This window comes from Lichenostomus cassidix, chromosome 4 (assembly GCF_008360975.1).
Source record: "Lichenostomus cassidix isolate B80296 chromosome 4, HeHo_3.0, whole genome shotgun sequence".
NCBI lineage: Eukaryota > Metazoa > Chordata > Aves > Passeriformes > Meliphagidae > Lichenostomus > Lichenostomus cassidix.
The window spans coordinates 19,471,659-19,493,663 of record NC_139484.1 but is presented as its reverse complement, the minus strand read 5'-3'; the positions used below and the strand labels follow the sequence as shown (position 1 = coordinate 19,493,663).

At 39.8% G+C, this 22,005-nt stretch overlaps 1 protein-coding gene and 2 long non-coding RNA genes across 14 annotated transcripts in view; 2 read left to right on the top strand and 1 right to left on the bottom strand.

Moving 5' to 3' along the window:
- MAPK10 (mitogen-activated protein kinase 10) overlaps positions 1 to 9,920 on the bottom strand; it is a 146,871-nt gene extending 136,951 nt beyond the window's left edge. For 8 of the 11 annotated variants that reach the window (XM_085058136.1, XM_085058142.1, XM_085058135.1 and 5 more), the window contains exons 1-2: positions 9,788 to 9,834; positions 5,314 to 5,433 (exon numbers count right to left, since the gene is read on the bottom strand). Coding sequence is in view for 2 of the 11 variants with exons in the window: in XM_085058134.1 (XP_084914260.1) it covers positions 9,788 to 9,790 (3 nt within the window). In the remaining 9 variants the exon portion in view is untranslated. Of the gene's footprint in view, positions 1 to 5,313; positions 5,434 to 9,787 lie in introns of all 11 variants that reach the window. The other 3 variants (XM_085058134.1, XM_085058146.1, XM_085058145.1) reach the window with 2 other exon arrangements.
- Positions 1 to 9,953, top strand: part of LOC146437979 (uncharacterized) — a 66,828-nt gene extending 56,875 nt beyond the window's left edge. Inside the window, exon 2 of the long non-coding RNA XR_014851620.1 lies at positions 9,805 to 9,953. This is a non-coding gene — a long non-coding RNA (uncharacterized LOC146437979). The remainder of the gene's footprint in view (positions 1 to 9,804) is intronic.
- Positions 9,954 to 10,191: 238 nt separating this feature from the next.
- LOC146437978 (uncharacterized) lies at positions 10,192 to 15,664 on the top strand. 2 transcript variants are annotated; one of them, XR_014851619.1, is made up of 5 exons: positions 10,192 to 10,416; positions 13,195 to 13,396; positions 14,053 to 14,137; positions 14,619 to 14,773; positions 14,876 to 15,664. It is a non-coding gene; the product is annotated as an uncharacterized LOC146437978 (long non-coding RNA). The 2 variants fall into 2 exon arrangements; XR_014851618.1 differs by having other exon boundaries at positions 14,619 to 15,664.
- Positions 15,665 to 22,005: the final 6,341 nt, after the last annotated feature.

Sequence of the window (22,005 nt, the reverse complement as noted above, 5' to 3'; positions counted from 1 at the left end):
AGCTCAAAAATGCCTGTTAAATAATTACATCTCCTCAAACTCCTCACTGGTGAATTGCTCTTATTAATTCTGCCAGGAATTTGAACATATTAAGAATGCACAAGTACTGCACCACGCCTGCAGTGTTCTCTCTCCTCTTGCCAACCTGCAGTCTGCATCCAATGCAAGAAGGATACCAGGTGCTGTACAGGAGGCTGTGGATGCACAATGAGTCTGAATGACCTCTGGATAACCTCACTCTCCTTTTGCCTTTGTCCTTCCCCTTGTCTGCCACTCTCCATCCCAACACACAATAGTTCAGAGAGAAGGAACATGACATTAATGTCCTTCTTGCTGCATTGCACTGATAGCTCTGTACACATCTTTGGCTTGTTTCACTCCCTTTTATAGCTGGGAAATGACTACCCAAGAGCTTAATTCTGCTAACCTAATGCCTGTACAGCAGTTGTGCTGCTTGGAGCCAACTCCACCTAAATCCTCATGCAGGGAACAGGAATGCAGCAGCTGATGCTGCCAGCACCATGGGTGCTCCTCTCTGCAAGAGCAACACTCTTCACCCACAGCCAATGCTCCCTGTTCTTTCCAATACACACAACAGCAAAGGGAAAGCTGAAAGTATCACATAGTAAAGTCAGGTTTCTGCTCCTGTTGACAAATTGTGAGAGGGAAAGGTACTTTTGATAAGGACAGTCACAAAGAAATAGACAGAGACACCACAGTGACAAGCCTAGAAGAGGAAGTAGGCAAAACCTTTTGCCCTGTGGTCACAAAACACTTCCCACCACTTTATATAATATGGGTTTGCATGCCTTGCCCATTAAATAGCTGAATTTACTGCTGTCTCAGTCTCTTTTCCACCTTTCCGCTGGCACCATTCCTTGTGTTTTTTGCTATTGATTTGGCATTTCCACTTATTCTTCTTCAGGCTATTCAAATTATTTTAATACAGCTCATAAGAATCACACTGGAAAACTACTCAAAGATTCAGAAGATATTTGTCTGACATTCTACTCCCATATTCCACAGCAATAGTCCTGGATATTCTCCATAAGGTTGGAAGAGGAGCCTGCCAAATACTGAACAAGCCTGGCAGGTGGTTCGGAGCTATTTTTCCATCAGAAGCTCAAAAAATACAGCAGACACAAATATTTCACAGGATATATTCACAGGTCACTCCTGACACAGGAAAGCATTAAGCTCATAAATTAAACTCACTCCTTTTCAGTAAAGCTCAGACTGACGTGGCAGAAAAAAAGCATTTGGTCCAGCAGTATTCCAAAGCAAAACCAAACAACTGCAGATCCCCCAAAGACAGCTGAACTTCAATTTTTTAGATAAATTCCATTTTGGCTTTTAAAATGTGCAAATAGCTTCACTTTTGCTGGGCCAATTCAGGCTACTGGGGGAATACAGACACAGATACAGCACAAGCTATGTCTGTGTCTTTACAAGCAAGCGTTAGAAAGACAGCAAATCCTCACTTTCCAAATAAATAAAAAATATATTTTTTAAGACTATCTGTCCCAAACATCTAAGACCTGTGTTATATGATCTCAAAATTCAAAAATACCATTAGAGAATAGTCCTAGTGTGAAGGCTGTGCCTTTTTGAAACCTCACTCTTTTGCATACTAAAGCTTCATTTTTTTTCAGTAATACAAACAAAAAGCCTACATTTTCTTAAAAGAAAGCTTGTAGTTTCTCACATGTATGTGATACTTAGCCCAGGGCATTAAAAAAACCTAAATACTGCAAGAGTTGGCAAAGCTATATTTCAATATAATTTAATTAAAATACTAATTTTAGGGGCTGTAGGAATAACTAAAGACAAACCAAGGATGGAGGGAGAAGGGATATGAATCAGAATAAGAACTGATAGCATAAGCCCACATTATGTTATCTGAGTTTAAAGGGGATGGTAACATTCTGCAAAACAATATCCTGAGGAGATAAAAAAGAAAATCCATATAAAGGAAAAAAATATAATCAACAACAACAGCAGATGCAAAGGCAGGAAAATTGCCTTTTATGGGCATTTCCAGCGAAGTTTATTAAAATAAAAGGTGATCAAGTGGTTCCATTGCCAAGTCTGTAATTCAAAGTGAAGATCTCAGCACTTTCTGGAAATAATCCAGCCCCCTTGAAAAAGTAGCTAAGTGTTGAGTATTGGAGGTCACTTCTGGAAAACCTTTGTTTGCATGTAGCTGATCATATGACAAATAGCTTTTGGAAATAGGCTCAGGCAACAATCCTCCAAGGAGAAATATGCTGCACATTACATCACAGTCATCAGTAACAGGTAATAGGTTTTTACATTTATCATATGCAGCCAATTTAATATAAACAGGGGTTTTGTGTTAGGCAAAGCAGCAGAACAAGTTCCTCAGAAAATTATGCTCTGAGTTCCTCTGATTTCTCCTTGTGCACTGAGCACTTACACAGTGATGAATATAAGAGAAACTAACACAATGTTCCAAAAAAAAAAAAAAAAAGACTGTAGTAGCAAGATACCAAGCCAAGACACTGCAGAATAGAAGGATCCTCAAATTTTTTTTTCAAGTGCTTAAAAAAACCCAAAATTCCTTTATCCCAGGTAACTTTGCTTCTCTGCATAGATGTACCAAAGCCTTTCTGTCACAGGATTTCTGATAAAATTATTAACTCAGCTTTACAAAACACGTATTGCCCACAGCACTAACCTTACTTCTATGTTAAATAAAATATCCTGAGTTTTCTCCTTACATGTTCTTTTCTGTGATGAATATTGATAGGTACTTTTGTTCTCCAGATGCTACTTTTCCTGACCATTTTTAAAACTTTTTTGACAGTTAATTTGACTTCTCTGGTTACATGCTAATTTTTTAGATGTGGTTTCTGATTTCACATACAAGTTCTACAGTTACAAAGCTTGTGTTTTCGTCAACAGAAATTGCTGAATGCAAAATAAAGCTACATGATCAAAGTGACTGCCTTAACAAGCAATATTAACTGGAGAGAGCCCACACAGAGAGCACAAGCCCCAGATTTTAAACTGCATTTGCTACACACATGTTTTGAGGACTGCATGGCTAATTCCTGCACATACAAAGCTTTAAATATGTGGCAAAGGGTTGTATTATATGCCTGAAGACACCTACAGATATTTTTTGTGGCACTGTAGCCTCAGAATAAGACCGTACACTCCTTAATTGCTGTTAAACATATTTAACTAATTTTGCCTATTAATATCAGCTGGGAGGAAACTTCACAAGCAACTCTCTCCCTATGACATGGCTGATTTCTTTTGACACATTTCATATACTATTTCTGAAAACCTGGTATTTGCACTGATTACCTACCCTAAAATCTAAATTGGGAAGAAGAAAGCTGGAGGAGGAGGCTTAGATGTGCACTGAACTCAGAAAGTACCCTGAACAGAGCCATTGGGGCATGCCTGAAATACCACACAGCAAGATCAATAGCTGCAACATTAAGACAAAGACATCTTGGTGACCTAAGGGACAAATGATCAAGTCACACTGCTTGTCGACAGCAGTACCACTGTGTTCCAAAATTAGCACTCCATATACTACTAAATGCAAAATTGCCAAGAGTGGGGATTATCATCACCCAGCTTCTTAAGGACTTTAAGGGTTTTTCTACTTACACAGCAATTTCAATAATGTTAATGGTGAGAGGAACTGAGCTGCCATGGCTATCAGCTAATTGCATTAACATGTACAAAACACCATCACAGCAACATCTATTTAGCTACTGTTCATCGTGGACATATTAACAAAATCCTTCATTTGCACCACTCCATCAACTACTATAAATCATATATACTTTGCAGTTGCCAGCCCATTTAAAGCTTTCATTTTCTACAACTAGCAGCTTATCCATATGTTCCTAAATTAAAGCAAAATAATATTAATTTTTTAAAATTCCTATGTGTTTCAGGCTTCATTATAAATTCAAAAGTCACCCAGACCCATTCATATACAAAAGGCTCAGTGTCACAGTTTCTAAAGCCCCCATATTAAGCCAAGATGAAGTCTGCCTTGCTAACTAGAATTATATTAGGACAACTGGCCTTAAAAGCCATAAGAAGATAAAAATATCTTAGTAGTAATGCAGGGAGGTTATTAAGTTCTACATAAATGCATTACTTTTACTGGATGTTCACAAGTTAAGGATCTGAGCATCCAGGCTGTGACTCCTCATGCCACAAATCACTACTCAGGTCCAGTGTTTTTCTTCTCCCCTTGGGAAACCCTCTAGATTCCCACAGAACACAAATTCTCTCAGTGGACTAGTAGGCACTGCTTTCTGCTACTCATCTCACTTCAAAGCAGCCAAATGGATTTAACTGCCTCATGTTTAATTTTTTTCCAGCAGCTCCACCAAGGATGAAAGTGCAACCAGAGTGTTCATTTCATCACCATCATGGTAATGTGGTGGTGCCACTTCTGCCCACCAGTCAGTGCCTACCACGTGTTTCCATCCCTCATCTACAAGTAAGTGTTCTATCTTTTCACAAAAACATTTCAGTGACTTGGAGCTACAACTAATTGTGGAACAGCTAGAAAGTTTGGCAACAATTCTATTGAGATTACATGAGAAATCTGAAAACAATGCCTCATCTCCCAAAGGTACACCAAAACCATCTTGAAGAATTATTGGAATCAAAATGACTTATTATGTAAGAATTATGCACTGAAATTATTAGCAGACTTAAGATAGTTAAAGCTACAAAGTATTTTTGGAAATATTATTTGCTTTTCATCACTATTCTCACTATTTTACTGTCCAAGGATAAAGAGATATATGTCAAAAAAATCTGTGAGGACTCCCCACAATGTTCTTCAGACATCTCAAACAGAAACAAAGCAACTTTTCCTCTCCCACCAAATCAAAGAGATGGGAAATATTAGTTACAAAAATCGGCCCAAAACTGTGGATTTTGCAGTAGTGGAACAGATTTTGCCATTTTAAATAGTGCTCAGAACACTGCATGTGTAGGATCTTTTTTTAAAATTCGTTTGCTATATTAACACTTCCTCTGAAACCAAGCACATTCCGAATGTGCTCCATCTGATACCTGTGCAATGCAGAAATTATACACTTGGAAAACTCATTATAAGATGACAGCATTATGTTAATGTGCACTAAAAATTACTACAAGTTGTAACATTAATGTTCCCTGCCTCCCCCCTCCAAAAAAAAGGAGAAAAGAAAAAATCAGCATACACTTCAGCATTAAGCATCTTCTGGCATTTGGCTTTTTTTTTTGCCAAGAAGTATGATTTAATAAAACAATACATTGTTGACTCACCACAGCATGTGCTATGTCTCATCTATAGGAAATAGTTCAAAGGCATCAACTTCATGCATGGGTTGCCATAGCTGATATTTGAGTCTGGCCTGCTGTTGGTACAGGTTTCTAATACTAGCCCTAAGCACAAAAAAAAGAGAAAGAAATATTTGGGGTTTATTTTTCAAGTCTGATTGTCTCAGTAAATTTCAGAAAACTGAACTAAACTGGAATGTCAGCATCTGCACATCGTATAACAAAGACTTTAGATTTTCCTCTGATAATACCATAATGCATCCAGTTCAGGCAGTATCTGTACCATAAATTTCCTTTCTTCATGCAAAGAAGAAAGGCTAGAGATAGAAAATAATGCAGAATGAAGTGCTGTTTAAATGGGAGAAGTGTGTCACAGTTATTCCCCCATCAGCAAAAAAAGAAAAACAAAAAATCAAGGCCTTAGTGCTCAAGAGCACATGTTCAAGACTGTTCAAACTGAAACAGATGGCACTAAAAAAATAATAAAACTGTTCTAAAATAATTATTTTTGTTTCTATACTAACTGTCTTTCTGAAGCCAGATCTTCAAATTTTTCTCTGGAATAAGGGAGAGCAGAAACTGTATGTATCACAGTGCACAGTCACCTGTCATTGATACCTGGGGATAGAAATTAAATTTGACTTGTGACATTATGAACAGCTTTAAAAGCTGTGTGACATGAATACATATAGGCATAAGGACAGGCCTGGGAATTACTGCTGTTTATAAAATTAGTACCCTCTTAAAAACAAAAACCAAAGCATGTGACAAAACAAGTTCAACTGATGAAGCAGACACGGTCAAGAAACTTACAGAAAACCTCAAGAATTGTAGCAAAAAGCAAATGCTGTGGTATTACGATCGTGAATAAGAGAAGCAACAATCAACACGGAGTACTGGTATCTAACCATGGAACAAAATTAAGTGATTACTAATAAGTGTAAGGTTTGAGCAACATTTTCTTACCCCTGTATCACAACATGCTGTCAAGTATCTCAGAAGAGAAGCAAAACTTTGTACTAATAACAGAAAATGAAAAATCCTCATGAGAAAACAACTGCTTAACAAAAGAGATCCCATTATGCTTCACCAGTCTGTCTTCAGTGAACTCAGGTTCCTGAAATCCCACTCTCAAATTACAGTTCCAAATTTGCTGGGTTATTGACCTCCCAGTGTAGAATCCTGGTGAAGCTGCTATTGACTTGACTGGAAGGTTCTTCTAGACCTCCAAATTTTACTGTTTATTACAATGTAAAAAGCTCACAAAAGTCCTGAGAGATTCTAACACACCCAAAGATTTGTGTTAGATCAGGTCCTAACACACCCCAAATTTCCCATGGGGCTGCACTTATGGCCTCATCAACATCATCTTGTTCTTAGACAGGAGAAAAACCCAGAACCTGCCTAAAAATGCAACAGTAGTTTTTTCCTTTTTCTTGCTATAACAAGACACTGCCCCATGCTCCAGGCATAATCAGGAAGATCCTAGGGTACACAAAATGAATTCACACCCCTTCTGCAGAAATGAAACTGAGAATATACCACCAACACTAGTGAGTTCATTCACCAAATCTTCCACCAAAAATCTCAATGTATAAAAACCAAATAAGACTGGAAAGTATTGGGACTTGGATTTCCTCTCCTCCTCTTCTAACAGCCAGCCAAGACTGATTCTAGAGCTTGCTAACAAAGCTGCAGCTCTCGGGCTAAAACACAGCAGAGCAGCTCAAGGGCAGCTGTGTAACTTTCATAAAGGAGACATGGGACCAAGAAATTCCACCCCATCCCCTGTACTGCTGTTGATCTCTACTTTAACCACTGGTGGCCCTTCTATGAGGGTTCATTTTTCTTGCAAGTAGCCTTCAAAACAGTAAGTGTGCAAGAATCACAGAAAAAGGAGCAGAATATGAGTGCTGAAAGCCAGGTTACCTACATATTCAGTACTGTGGCCCAGTGAAGTCTCTCTCCTTTTCCTCTGATGACATAACAGAGCAGAAACTGTGGTGATTCTGCAATCTCTAGGCTTTTAAGACATAATTTCTAGTAGTGCTATTATAAGCTCAAAATGTAGTCAGTGGAATGGAAGGAGCTACAGGCATAAAATGTTTTCCATAAAATGAAAATTTACTTTGATTTGAAAATATATCAACAAGCTGATGACATTTTCTGCAGTTTGGAATTATCCAAGGAACTGGGTAGTATCTACTGAACAACAGAGTAAGAGATTACCAATTTTAAAGCTGGAGACCTTTCCCTAAATGTAGCTTTTCTCTCTTCCAAGTCTTAAGAAAATTATGATGTCGTCTGCAAAAGCAATGCTAAGACCATCCTCCTTTGGGCCTGCTTTTGCCCTCCCTTAAACTGGATGAATTTTGCAATGAACTGCAAACTACAAGTGAACTTTATGACCTTCTCCAATACCATGGCAGTGAAATTTTGATAACTCTCTCTTTGCTTTCACAAGCCAGATGTGGTACTGTAACGTTGCTTGAAAGTATATTGATCCAGTACTGTTAAATCTCTAAAAAACAGCTGCAAACATGCCAGTCACTGACAGCAGGGGGAAAAACTCCCAAACCTACATGAAAACACTCATCCCTCTGATCTGCTCATAGCAATGTGTGTGTGTGTGCACTGAAGGGGCTTTTTAACAAGGAGAAGGACATTTTCCAAGCAGGCAGATAGGCAGCTGAAGGTAACTTATTTTTCATGGTAAGTGAGTTCTGTCCTTATCCTGTTTAGGAACATCCTTGTAATCCTAATACTCCTCGACAAAACCATAATTACAACAGGACCCTGACAAATTATGCATACTCTGAAACAGCAGGAGAGAGAGAGCAATGAGCAAGAGCACAGTTATTGAGAGTCAGGGAAAAAGAATATTGTTTAATGGCTGAGGTCAAATCACCTTTGTCATTCATATCTGCATCCCTGTAAGACAAAGTCATTAGCTGAACTAACTGAAAATGTATTTCTATGCCACCTTTCCTAGCAGGAAGGGAGCACACAGCCAGAGGAGCACAGAAGAAAATATTACTCCAGTGCTCCTGACCAGTGATTACATAGCAATGTACTGAAAGAAGGCTAAAATAGTGGAGGCTTGGTACACCCCACTTTCCCCAGGGCATGGGGACCAAAGACAGGGTACACATGAGCAAAGACAAACAGCCCTGTGCAGTACCAACCCCAGCCTGTTCTACCTTAACCCTTCTCTTTTTCTGAAGCTGGGCTTGCAGGACAACCTCTGTGTCCTCCACCAAGCTGACTCCAGATTCCTCTGATCATTTACAACACACTCATTTGCGTTTTCCTCCTAATGAATTTCTACCCTATGCCATTATTTCCCTCAAAATTTCTATTTCCTTGTAGTGTCAGGCTATACAAGTCTCTGGCAAAACTTAAAGTGAACATATCAGAGGAGGGGAAGGTTGCACCGGGGATATCATGAAGCTATGCAGCAAAAAGAGTCCATGTAAACAAGCTTAGATTCCCCCAGCACACAAATGGTGTGAAACATGCCCATCATGGTTCACTGGGAGCACTGCCTGCTTATTAAACAATGCTGTAACACTTAATTATGCAAGGCAAATTTCTATTATTTCTAATAATGTCTCTCTGCTGTAAAAAACAAAACCAACATTTCCTCCTGTAGCAAGTAGCTTTTCTGTCAGAGGATTTCCCTGCAAAGCAACATTGATTTCACTGCAGCATCTACAGATTGTTAATTCTCTTTTGCAAAATAACTGGCCTGTAAACACTTCTCCTGAAAGCTCTTGTGGTTCTGTAAAACCCAGTGGGCTGAGTTGTTCACTTGCATCCAAGTAATGTGGAAGAGTGATGATTAAAGGCCACTTTCTTAAAAACAACCCCCACCCCCACATCCGACAAGGTTTGTCAAACACTTCCACACACACACTTTTTTTTTGGCATTCAACCACTCTGCAAAAGACCAAGAGTTCTGTCCTCTGAATCTTCCAGTTCCTTATCCTCTCTTCCTTTTTATTTTTTCACATTCAAATTTTACATGGCTGTGTATGGACCACATAATCCACATAATACACTCATTTTTCTACCAAACTGCCAGCCAAGACACCTCCTTCCCCCCAAAGCCCCCAGGCAGCGTTAGAGGTGATGAGGCTGAGTAAAACAGCACTGTTTACATGAGCCAGCTGGTAAAGCACTATCACACTGCCATCCACGGTGAGCCCCTGCCCTGCTCCCATAGCCACCGGTCACCTACAGCCCCAAACATTAAAGCTCATACACACCCGAGCACAGCAAAATGATGCTTCTCTGGCCACAAAATGGACAGGTGCAGCCCTCTTGCTTCGCAGTTTACTTCATTAACCTGTCTCTCCCTCTCCCCTGCTTTATTTTTTTTCCCTCAAACAGCAATCAATATTCATCACCCCACCCTGCGAAAGCAGTTAGTCAAAGAATATTAGCATCAACCACCTACCATTCCTTGCTCACGAGCTTATTCTCCTCGTCCAGAAACCTTTTCCCCAAACTGCGACTTTAGGTGGTATTTTTAAATCACATTCCAAACAGTGCCGAGGGAAAAAAAAAAGGGCTATTTATAATAATGGGAAAAATAAAAAAGAAAAGGAAAAAAAAAGAAAAAAGATGGGCAGTTGGTTTCAAGGTAAATCACCGTTTTCCTTTAAAGAACTGAATAAAAGCCTGGGGGAGAGGGTAGAGGAGAACAGAAAAAGGGGAGGCAAAATGTCTGATAATAATGAAATAAAAGGGGAGGGGGGGGAAGAGTGGCTTGCTGAATCACGCTCTTTCACTGCCTGGAAACCATTGTGCAGCGTGATGCTGGCTGTACCATTGTGGAACCTACCAGAGGAGACAGGCAGAGAGCTTGGGGAATGGGGCTGCTATGGCAACTGAAAGGAGCACACATGACGTCAAAGCCCACTGAGGTCTCGCAGGGGGAGGGAGAGAAAAATCTAATCTGCAGCCACAGCCACGGTATCTCCTGGAGAATCAGGGATAGAGCAGCCTGCAAAGGGAAGCCGAGCAGCCTCCTGTAGCATTTACCAGCAGCAGCAGCAGCTCAGACATCTGCAGTACAGAGGGAAGGTAGTGATAGCAATGTAGATCTGCTCTTTTGTTTACATCAGCTGCTACACAAAGGCATAAATGCCCAGCACCCTAAAAAAAACATACAGATATTTAAAACTCAATTAAGTTTCATGCTTGGGAGATGGATTAAAAAAAACAAAAATACGACACATTTTCTTCACAGCTATTGAACACAGCTATTGCTCGAATGAGCAAGCAATGCAACTCTCAGAGTCCCTCTGAAGCCCAAAAATCTGCTAGAGATCTCCCACTAGCAGTATGCTGTGCCCACTTCTACACTGCCACAAACCCCACTTCAAAAAGTACCACTGCACAGAGGAACTATTGCATTTTATGCTCATAGAACGAAGCAGAGTTGGTGATGACTTTTGATGTCCTCAAGTTTAAAAATTAAGCAGATAACCTTTCTTCTGCACATATCAAACTGCAGCATGTCTCCCCTTATCTGACATTAAACAGCAAAGAAACTAAACTGGAAGGCTGCTACACTTCCATGAGATTTAGGCTGGGATAAAAGCTAGTCAGAAATATTATCATAGAATGGTTTGGGAACAAACTTAAAGATCACCCAGTTCCAATATCCCTTGGCAGGGATGTCATTCATTAGACCAGGTTGCTCAGAGCCCCATCCAACCCAGCCGTGCACATTGCCAGGAATGGAGCAGACACAGCTTCTCTGGGCAACCTGTTAAGTGTCTCACCACCCTCACAGTAAAGACTTTCTTCTTAATATCTAACCTAAACCTGCTGTCTTTCAGTTTGAAACCATTCCCCCCTGTCCTGTCACTAGATGTCCTGGTAAAAAGTCCATCTCCATCTTTTCTGTAGGCTTCCTTCAGGCAGTGGAAAGCCACTGACCAGTTAGGTCACCCCAAAGACTTCTCCAGGCTGAACAATCCAAATCCATTTTGCCTTTCCTCCTATTATGGTGGCATCCTATCTTGCCAAAATACCCATCTTAGAAAAAATCAGACCATTTCCCTCAGAATATCAATTTCATTGGTCAAAAGAGAACATCAAGGAACTCACTGCAGCTTTCCTGCCAGTGGTGTGAATATTCCACAGGTTTTACCTCACCCAGAGCCAAACACAGCCCTGTGTGACCTGGAACTCTAACACAGGGGTTATCTAACTCAGGTTGGGTAACTCTTGCCTTTCTGAAGGCCATCCAAGTGCCTTTGGCAGCCCAAACACTGACATATGATGTGACACAAACATTTAACTAGAGACAAAGCAAAGTCAACGGCCCCTGAGCGAAGACTGAGCTGTCCATCCTTGTCTACATACACCACTCCCCCTCCTCCATTAGCCTGTTTCTCCTGCATGTTCTTATTTCTTGGAAGTGAAGCTTTTTGTCTTGATTCATGCATCATTCCTGCATATATAAATACATGCATAAAAGTCTGAACACATTTAGCTGCAGTGAGAAAAAATTCTATATTTTCAACTTTCACACTGCTGTCTTTTTTCCCCACCATTTACTTAACAGCTCCATCACAAGCTAACAATTACCACAGAAAGTCCTCCCCACACTCTGCATTACACAAAGAGAAGATGTCCTGCCATTGTCACCAGAGCCCTGAGGAGGCACAAAGGGCAGAGGGCACAACATCCACTGCAGTTTGCAAATACCTGCACAGTAGAAGTAAGAAATGAGCCAGATGCTTTTAATGTGTCAAGCTACTGGTCTCAATACCCATAGCATATTTGACTGGGTAAGCTTCAGACACCTACAGTTTGCTAAATTTCTTTTTTTTTAATGAGGGGAGGAGAGGCAATAAAGATGCTACAAAATGCATAGCAGAAGCCATAATTAGCAGTAACTAGAAAATATTGAAACAGAAAACCCCAAAACTCTCGTTGCAACATCATTGACAAAAATGAAAGTCTACACAGGCAGTATTCACAAACCCCTTCATTCCCTTTTTATTTTTCTCTCACATCATATCACATTTAGTCTCTCAGTGTCTAAGGACATTACCATCATGTTTTCACAAGGAGTGACTCCTACTTCCAGCACAGAAGGGCTCCAAGCAAAGGAGCCTCCTTCCACTCTAAAAAAGGTTTCATCCCTTCCAGATCCCACAAGACAATACCCTGAAAAATTACTTCTCTTGTGCTTAAAATCTTCAACAATCCACTATCATTAGGCAAAAGACCAGAATGAAATTACTGCTTTGAAGAAAGTCTACATACTAGTCTGTTTTTTGGGGGGTGTCTGTTTATTTCAAAAAAGCCATTCAAGGTTTTTGCTCTCCCAGTGAAAAACTCCACCTACAGCAACCACACACAAATATATTTACATATACATATATAGTCACATGTATGTATGAGTTTATTACTAATCTGAAGCAAAGGAGATTTTTTTTCTTAAAAATATATCCATACACATATCTTGCCTATATTACAAAAAACATTCAGGATATAATAAATTTAAGCTTTCTAGGGAAAAAAAAACCAACACATTATTGCATGAGTCAGGAAAATACCTTTGAAAATACCATTAACTGACCACTCACTGGTGCAGAAGGGATAAAGGGTGGCTGCTTTTGACATAATTACAAGACTGGGGCTGGAGAAGCAGAGAAGAAACAAACAGCCTTAGCTTCTGCAGAAGTGACAGAAGCTTTGGAGTGTTAATTAGGATACTTGCCCTTGAAACAAGGTATCTAATGGAAAATAGTGGCATTTCAAATACTTCTTTTCCCAAGTAAGAGATGCTGCTTCCTCGAGCTCAACAGCATTTCTTTCTACGTTCACCTTGCATGATTACAGTGTCCTCCTGAGATGTTCTACCAAGATACACCAAGATGCCATAAAAAGCATTCCACACTGGAATCAGGCCTCAGAGAAACACTGTAATGGTCTGACACAGTGCATCAGATTTGCATCAAGCCATTCAAACAAATAATTTTTGGCACTGGTTTCCCAGAATAGCTGCCCCAGTCTTAACTGGTGGATATGCTCCCTGTGACAGGTAAGGCCAGAAGTGGGTATGGACAGAATTTAAGGTTGAGTGGATGGAAGCAAATGTTTACAGCACAAAATCAGCTACAAAGGTCACAATGAGCCAACTAATTTCAGCTAAGCTCTTGGACTTCCTCTTTATGCCTCAAAAGCATTCAGTGTTGGTTCTCTTTAGTACAAAATATCTTGTAGCATTTCAAATCCAAATTCCAAAACAAGTTCATACAATTTGTAGCCCAGGAGATGAAAGCCAGACTGTACCTCTGTCATTGATTTCCAGGAGAGACACTGGGAGCACATTTCTCCCAGAGCCTGCTGCATGGATGGCTGAATGTAGCAACCTCTGAATTGCCACAGTTTGCAATCCAGCACATTAAAACAATCTGAAATTGGGGATGGCTTAATGCACTGGGCTGCAAACTGTGATGGTTTAAGAGCTGCTACACACCCCTTTCAGCCCTCTCTGCCTTACAGGGGTCATATTCTTCTGAATCACATTAAATTAAGGCCACTAAAATAAACTCCCAGTGAGCAAGCATCTTCATGGTTTAAGGCACAAAGCAACAAACCAATCTCCAAACAAATTGTTCCACCCAAGTCGGTGCTAAAGCCAGAACTAAGGGATTGCTCAACATCACCTTCAGCCGTGGTTTTGTATGATTCCAGTGTGATGTAATGTTGCAGTCTCAAGTGGAACAGTGAAGGTGTGTGCTAGGCTATCCATGGAACCAGCCACTGCTGCTCTCCTCAGGTATATGCCCACTGTACATGAAATCCAAAAGGGTCTTCATTCCAAAGTTATTTTTCAAGCTTGAAGATGCAGTATAAGAAATGGGGTTTTTTGCTGCTCTCATTTGTGTGCTATACAACCCTCCCTTGTACTGAACTTCTCAGCTAGTTTTAACAAAATCCGAAAATTCACAATGCCTTCATTGCTCTTATTCAGTCTCATTCTCAAGGAAAAATTACTGATGAAGGTTGACCTGGACTTTATCCCAGGCAAAAGAAATAATAATCTTGGATTTGTGATCATCTCCATCAAAAGGACTTTAAGGCTATTACATTTTCCACATTGTTATTATGCTAATGGTTGAGAGAGGCTTTTAGAAAAAGCTAAGGAAGCTACACATACTCCTACAACCCTTCTTTCACCACCTTTCCTTCCACTACCTCTTCACTGTCATACCATGAAGAAGTGTAAATTTTAATCTCAGAATTTCTTTGTTTTACAGAAGGACAAATGTAACAGAACTAAAATGAGATGGAGAAATAACAATGACCAGCATCATGTCATCTTTCTGTGTAACTCTGAGGTTGAAAAGCACAATCTAAACATTCTTTTTACCTCCATGTGGCCTGACCAATACAGAGATGCTGCAATTACAAGGTGTAATTACCAGACAAAGTCTGGTAATTGAGAACAGGCAGTGATATCACAGGGCAGGGCAAGGCTATTGGACAAGTCTCCTCGATTCATTTTTTTCACAAGGGAGGTTTTAAGTGAAAGAGACAGTGAATCAGCACAACAGATGCACCAAAAGAATTCTTAAAAGACAGACTGATTAACAGTAAGTGACCTAAGGAGTTGGACTGATCACTTGCTTGTACATTGCACAAACAAGGACAAAATCCAGCAGCTATCTGACCAAAATGTATTATTTTAGCTATTGAAATCCTGGTTTATGTGTAGTAGAGGACAAGAGCAGATTCAGAAATAATGGTTCTTCAAGTCAAGAGTGCTTTTCATTACCCATACATTTCTAAATCAAGATCCAATATAGGAGAAAACAAATGTTAGCAGATTTGCATTAAGCAGCAACAAGACAGGCACTAACACAGGAGAAATGTGTGCACAAATGCATTCTTGCACATGAACACACAAATTTGAAGGGTTCAAGCCTTTACACTCATCATCATTAGGAAAAGGATGTCCTGATACAAAGCCCATAAACATGAAACAGCAAGATGCACATATATCTCACTAGGCAGTAAATTAGATGAACCAAACTGGACTTTTAAGTACTTCAGTGGAGGGAATGAACTTGATGAATAACTTCAAGCATCCAGGTGTTGGAGAAACAGAATTGTCTCACTGTACATGAAACTATTTCATCTGTACCTTCAATTACTGCATTGTTAGTGAAAAATATTTTACTATTTATTTGATGACACGCATATCAAGAGAACAGTTTCAGCACACAATAATACTACTGCCATTCTTGAAACTGCTTTGTCTGCTGTCATGGGCTGCATGTCCTGTAAAACTCTAGCAAATGAATATGCCTTAAAATGCAATAATATAATTTTGAATAAATTTATCATGGGTGTTTCATTGTCCTAATGATATAAAACATTACATAAAATGCTAAAGGTGCCATAAACCAAACGCTTGCTATGAAAAAGAAAACAACCCTAATTTTAAATTGCCATCTGAAGGTAATGCCATGAACTGCTTAAGTCTTATTTAATTTTAAAAATTGCCACTTCCTGTATTCAGTAATTCTTCCAGAGCGAATGATTTCATGCTCAATTTTCCCTGCAGAGATACATAAGGCATGTATGAAGGATTCAATTATAAATTATTCCAGTACAATAGAGCACTAAACAGAATTTAAACTTGTTTCAGGATGCAAACAAACAGAAATCAATCCCTCCCCCAAATGAGTACTTTCCCCATTTACATAACATGAATGCACAACCACCATTTACAACATTTTACAGGTTTACCTGAAAACCATGACACACTTCCAGCTGACTTCTGTGAAAAATTCCACACTGTCAGTTCACTTTGCCACAGCCATAAAATTAAATCAGACTGTGACAGATGGTGTCCAGCCTGTCTGAAGATATTATCTGCTGTATAAATATTGATGATTTTAGTAAGTTGTGCTCCAAACATACATTTTGAAACAATACAGATTCCTATCTTGAGCTAACAGTAAAAGCTTTGGCTATGTTACCATGACAATAATATGTTCCCTAAGGTAGGATTTAGAAGAGCTGGGCCAAATAATTCTCTTGGCTAAACACTGTTGTGTTCAAAGTTGCACAGACTTACTGAAATGGGAAAAGAATGCATTAGTAGATTTAGTGAACTACATGGATTTCAGCACCCTGCTGAGAGATGGCTCAACCTCCTCTGCTACTGAAAATTGTGGTTCCTGGGTTGCTTCAGAAGCTTTTAATATATTGCCTTTTCTTAGAAAATCTTTCTTGGTACGTTACTTGCTTGGGAATTGTTTCATTTCTTAAATTTAATTCTCACTTAAGAGCTTGAAAACCTATTGATTTTTTTCCCAAGCTCACCAGGTGATGCTTTCCCTTACCAAGTCCTGATTCCACATCTTGTACACATAAGCAAGTCTCTGCTTCCACAAGGAAACCAAACAGTTCTAACTATGACTAGGATTATAGAATGTTCACAAGTATCAGCTCATGATAATTTTTTTCAAGCAATTGGGTTGACTGCCTCCCCCAAGTATTTCTTCCAAATACATTATTTCAAAGGTGTTCTTGCTCCCCTTTGGGAGCTGAATGATCACAAAATGTAAAAAGCCTTTTTGGAGGTTGTATTTTATCTCAGCCCTGACCCAAGAAATAGGTCAAAAAGGTTTCACTTAAACTAGGGAGTTGTAAAGGCTGCAGCTCATAAAGACAGAAACTAGCCCTGAGGACTCCAGCATTGCTTGTGAGTTAAAAAGAAGTAGAACAGCTAAACTTTCATTTGATTTGTAGAAAATTCATTCACAGCAAAACACAGTGAGATAAGGTAGGGCAAATACCCAGTGCCAAACACATGAGCTGCACGTTCTCAAAGTGTGCAAAAATTCCCTTTGCCACACCTGTGTTCCACACTTGGTGGCTCAGGAATGCTTGGGATGCTCTCAAATGCTGGAGAGAGCATGCCAAAGGCAGGAAGAGTGTGCATTGCATCTGCATGAACCCTTCCCATCTGAGGCCTCACTGCCCAAGGGAGCCTTGGCTGCTGCAGCTCAGCAGGAGCAGCTCACACTGCATGTCCCTGTGTCATGCAGGCTGGCATGGGGCCTGAGAAACCACCTGGAAAACCACATTTCCTCTTCCTCCCACAGCTCCTAATGTAATCCAAGGTGCCTATTAGTGAGCACTGCAAGGCAGAATGGGTACAAATGTAATTTAATGTCACACTCAGATGTTGTTTGCCAAGACAAAGCAGCAGACCTATTTGAAGATAAACAGAATAAGACGCTTGGGGTTGCTGCTTCCTTGGGGTGCTCAGATGCTGCTATCACAGAGCATTATGCAGGTCTGTCAAAGCAACACTTCTAAACACCATATTTCAATACTGATTCTGGAACAAAACAGCAGCTAAGTGAGGACAATGTACAAACTGGCTGTGCTCGACAGCTCTGTAATTGCCCAAAAGTGAAGAACAGTGATGTGAAAAGAGTGTAATTCCAAAGCAGCATATTTCAATTTCAGAATTGAAGTAATAGCTCAGTTTTAACAGAGCTATTCATGTTTTCCAGGCATTCTGATTCCACTTAGGCCCTGTTCATGCTTCTAGCCCTTCCCCCTCTTCACTGCCTCAGCATTCTTCATTCTACCATACCATATTGCAAAGAATGTCTCAGAAACAGCAAGAATTAAAAGAAAACCCCAAAAACAAAACCCCAAACTCCCAAAAATTTACACACTCATGAAAATCCTGCCAAGGCCAGAGAAACATAAGGATCCTAATCTGTTTACCTCCCTGAAAATAGAGAGATGGTGTGATGGATGTCTGTTTTCCTATACTGGAATAAAGTACCTCATCTAGACAGCCATGTAATCTTGTAAATTAGGATAAACCTACAGCCAGCAATTGGAATATCAGTCTAGGCAAAGCTTGAAAATATATTAAAAAACCCCCAAATAATAATTTCTAAAAGTTAGGCCAAAAGCACCTGGCAGGCCTCAATTTAATATTGCATTATTTCTGCTGACAGGAAAAGTCAAGACCATAACCTGCCTCAAGGTTTAAAGGCTTAGACAGCCACTTCTGTTGGCTGAGAATAGTTTGCAGAGGTCAGTCTTCAAGGATTATTCTTATAACTTATCTAACTACATCACTGAAGAGTGACTGCCACATCCTAATATGTTACCATGGCGGGGAAGTGGGGAAATATTTCAGAGAAAAAAAATATTATTCCTGTTTATTAAATCGAAGAAAACTAAGAAAGGTCAAAATATGAAGATCAATAACTACTGAAATAGATAGCTGATTGCTGGAAATTTAAAAACAGCTGAAATCCAGGACAGAAACCAGAGAACACTCCTGACTGATACCTGCCGGGCAGGTCCCTCTCCTGCATTTTCCCCTCAGGGATTTGTCTTGTTTGCAAAAACAACTACATTATGGAAATCATACACTTTGAATCCAAATAACCTTCTTCAGTGAACTGGACTTCTGGCATCTTATGGAGCACAATTCTCCTGTCTAATCATGAGCACTTGATGATAATTGAGAGATTTGATTTGAAGTCCAAGATAAACTCGGACATTAAGGAGAACTACATCCCTCCTGAACACCAAACAAAATTCCCTGGGGCATTTCACATCACACTGGTATCAGTGCTTGTGCACCTGATTTGGGCTCCTCATGTCCTTGGATATCAGCTCCACACCAGCCAGCTGCCTGCTGTCAGCTCCAAGTCCAGCTGCAATTTCTGACACACTCCAACTCATCTTCACTGTTCCCACGGGCAGATGAAGCAAGGTTACAACATGAAACTATGGCTTGGAAGGCGCCCATGAAACATCTTTTGTCTTTTCTTTTAACCCCAGTTCTAGGTGGAATCCTGACATGGATTCCTTTCAAGCACAGCACTTTTCCCCCCGAAACAAAGCATCAGGTGCCCCAGTGAATCCTTGTCAGTCAATGAAGCTCTTTCATTTGCATGCAGTGACATTCAGAGTTATCACCAAGGCATTAAACCATCCAGGAGGTGACAGCTGACACACTTTCTCTAAAGTGGCTTTGGGATGAAAGACGTCATACGTATTAAAAACATTAATTTTAATACTGTAATATAACAATTGTTAATAGCATCTCTTCTGAACTGGTAGCACCTTCACATGAAGAATGTCACATTCACCTTTTTCTCAAATTGCAAAATTCACAGAAAAGGAACGTTCTAAAGTTTTAAAATTTATTCCTGAAATCAAGCAAAGTACTTGAAATTCCTATGAAATAATAGAATTAATCATAACTTAGTAAGAAACCCCCTTGAAGGAAACAAAAACATAGATGACAGCAACAAAAAGATATTTACCCTGGACCTCGGTGATCACTGCACAGATTCAATAAATCAAGTTTACACAAACGGTAATTATAAAGTACTTGCGTATCTTTTGTCCAATGGCTTTTCTTAAATAAAATTTTAATAGTTTCCAATTGCAAGCATATTTATTAACTTAACCACAGAAAAAGCTGTGCTGTCTTTTGAGGGCTTCCATAGGTATAATCTTAGCATTTGTTATAAAAGGTTCAAAGCTGCTCCACTTTTGCATCTGGTCAGCCTTTTTTATTCCCTTTACAATAGAAATATCTTTTGCCCGTATCTTCAAACCAACAGTTCTCAAACAATCTCCTAACCCGCATTGTTGCATTGCTTTTTGAAGAGGTACTCTCATTAACACAGAAAATTCTTGGAAATGAGATGAGGAGTTCAAAGGTTTTATGCTAAAAAAGCATGAAAAATAAAAGCAAGCTGCCATTACCAAGAGTTACCATTACTGCCAGCAGTAATGGTAACGTGGAAATTGATGCCAAAAATAATTAAATCTTAACTTTTAGTGGTTACTCAGCAAAGGTTAACAGCAATTCCTTTTTTCCTTTTTTTCAATTGGCACAGAAAGGATTGGGAAAGAAGACATGAAAAAAAAAACCAATTCAATTCTTCAAATGTTAACTGGAAAAGAAAGCATTGCCGATCCATGAAATTCCTATTAAAGTCATGACATTTCACTTCACTTTCTCCCTTAGACAAGCAGCAAGGAAGAAGAACAAATTCCAAAGTAATTTTAGCTTCTTCCCCATCACACACACACCAAAAAAAAAAAAAATCAGAATCACAGAACAGATGGACAAAATGCTATATAATGAAACCTTCACGCTGGGGACTGTACTCAGTAACTGCCATAAATAGCCTCCTCCAAACTGCCCCAGATCACTTCACCAAACCCAACATTTACTACAGATCTTCTTCTAAAATCACTGTGCTCAGTGAGAACCCCGGATACCTTGGAGTGGCCCATTGACACATCTGTCTTTCAGGCCTGTGGTTCCCTGGATGGAATCAAAATCTCCAAGTCGCGATCCAACACTTCCCATACCATGTCTGGGGAGGAACAGCATTCAAGCTGAGCTTATCTAAAGCTGCAGGCGTGAAGGATGGCAACCAGCTAGTTATCTCAGAGGAAACATTTCCCACTGCACTTGATCCAAATTCCTTTCTCTGTGCAGAACATGGACAGCCCTGGTCTCCTCTCACAATCCTGGGTGCCCTCAGCTCTTCTTTCAAGGGCCAGGGAAGGACTCCTGTTTGGTTTTGAAGTTGCAGCACTTTTAGCTAATAGCTCGGTGCCAGAACCATTTTTCCAGGCAGTGACAGAACTGAATTCACTGCACAGAAGTGAATGCACAAAACCCAAAGTCAGAAGCAGAAGGCACAGGAAAAATAACTCACTTGTTTTTGGGGTTTTTTTGCAGTTCTGCAAAAGGGGTAAAAGAGGATCCTTGGGTTTATTTCTACAACTGTTTAAGCAGAAAGAAACAGTTTTTGTAACATCAAAAATAACTCAGACCTGTGCTGAATCTGCAAAGCCACTAAGATGGCAGGCACTGCCTTTCACATCCCTCTCTCTCTGGCTGCTTTTTCTAAATAAAGTATTCACAGCTGCAGTCACAAAGAGCCCACTTTTACTGATATGAATGTTTTCAGCTCTACCCTATTTCTCAATCCCTACATTTAACAGAGACATAGGTGATTATCTCATCAGATACACACCGAAGGGCATAGAACTGCAGGTGCCAAGATAAGGAAGTGGTAAGAATTTACAGCTTTGTGTATTTAAAACCCACTTTGTCCTTCTCACAACTGCTTGAAAAGTGGAGATGAGGGATAAGCCACAGACCTGTCTCAAAATTTCAAACAGGCTGGTTTGTTTTATGCTCAACTCCAAACAGCTGAAGAAGAATCATTTATCAAAAATATTAGTCAAATATTAGATACATAATTCTGTGGGTCTGGTGTTGTCAGGTTGGCTCTCATTTATTAGATGATTTTTAATCTTCAAGGCAGATTGAGTACGGCTAAGGAGCTCTTCAAGAAGAGTAAATTGCAAATAAAATAGGCTCTTTCTGTCTTCCCCAAGATCATCACTAGTGCTTCTATACAGTTTTCCACAGGTAAATACCAGTCTAGTCCAAAAGCTGACTGCAACTACCAAGTGCTGAAAACTGGCTCAACCACAAGCACCACCTCCTGGGTACCACCCTACTCCTATTTGCAGGCCAGGTCCAGGCATCTGATGGTTTCCCATTGCTGCAGACTAGATACCATTTCCCTAGTTTTATTATGTTTTCATGAACAATAC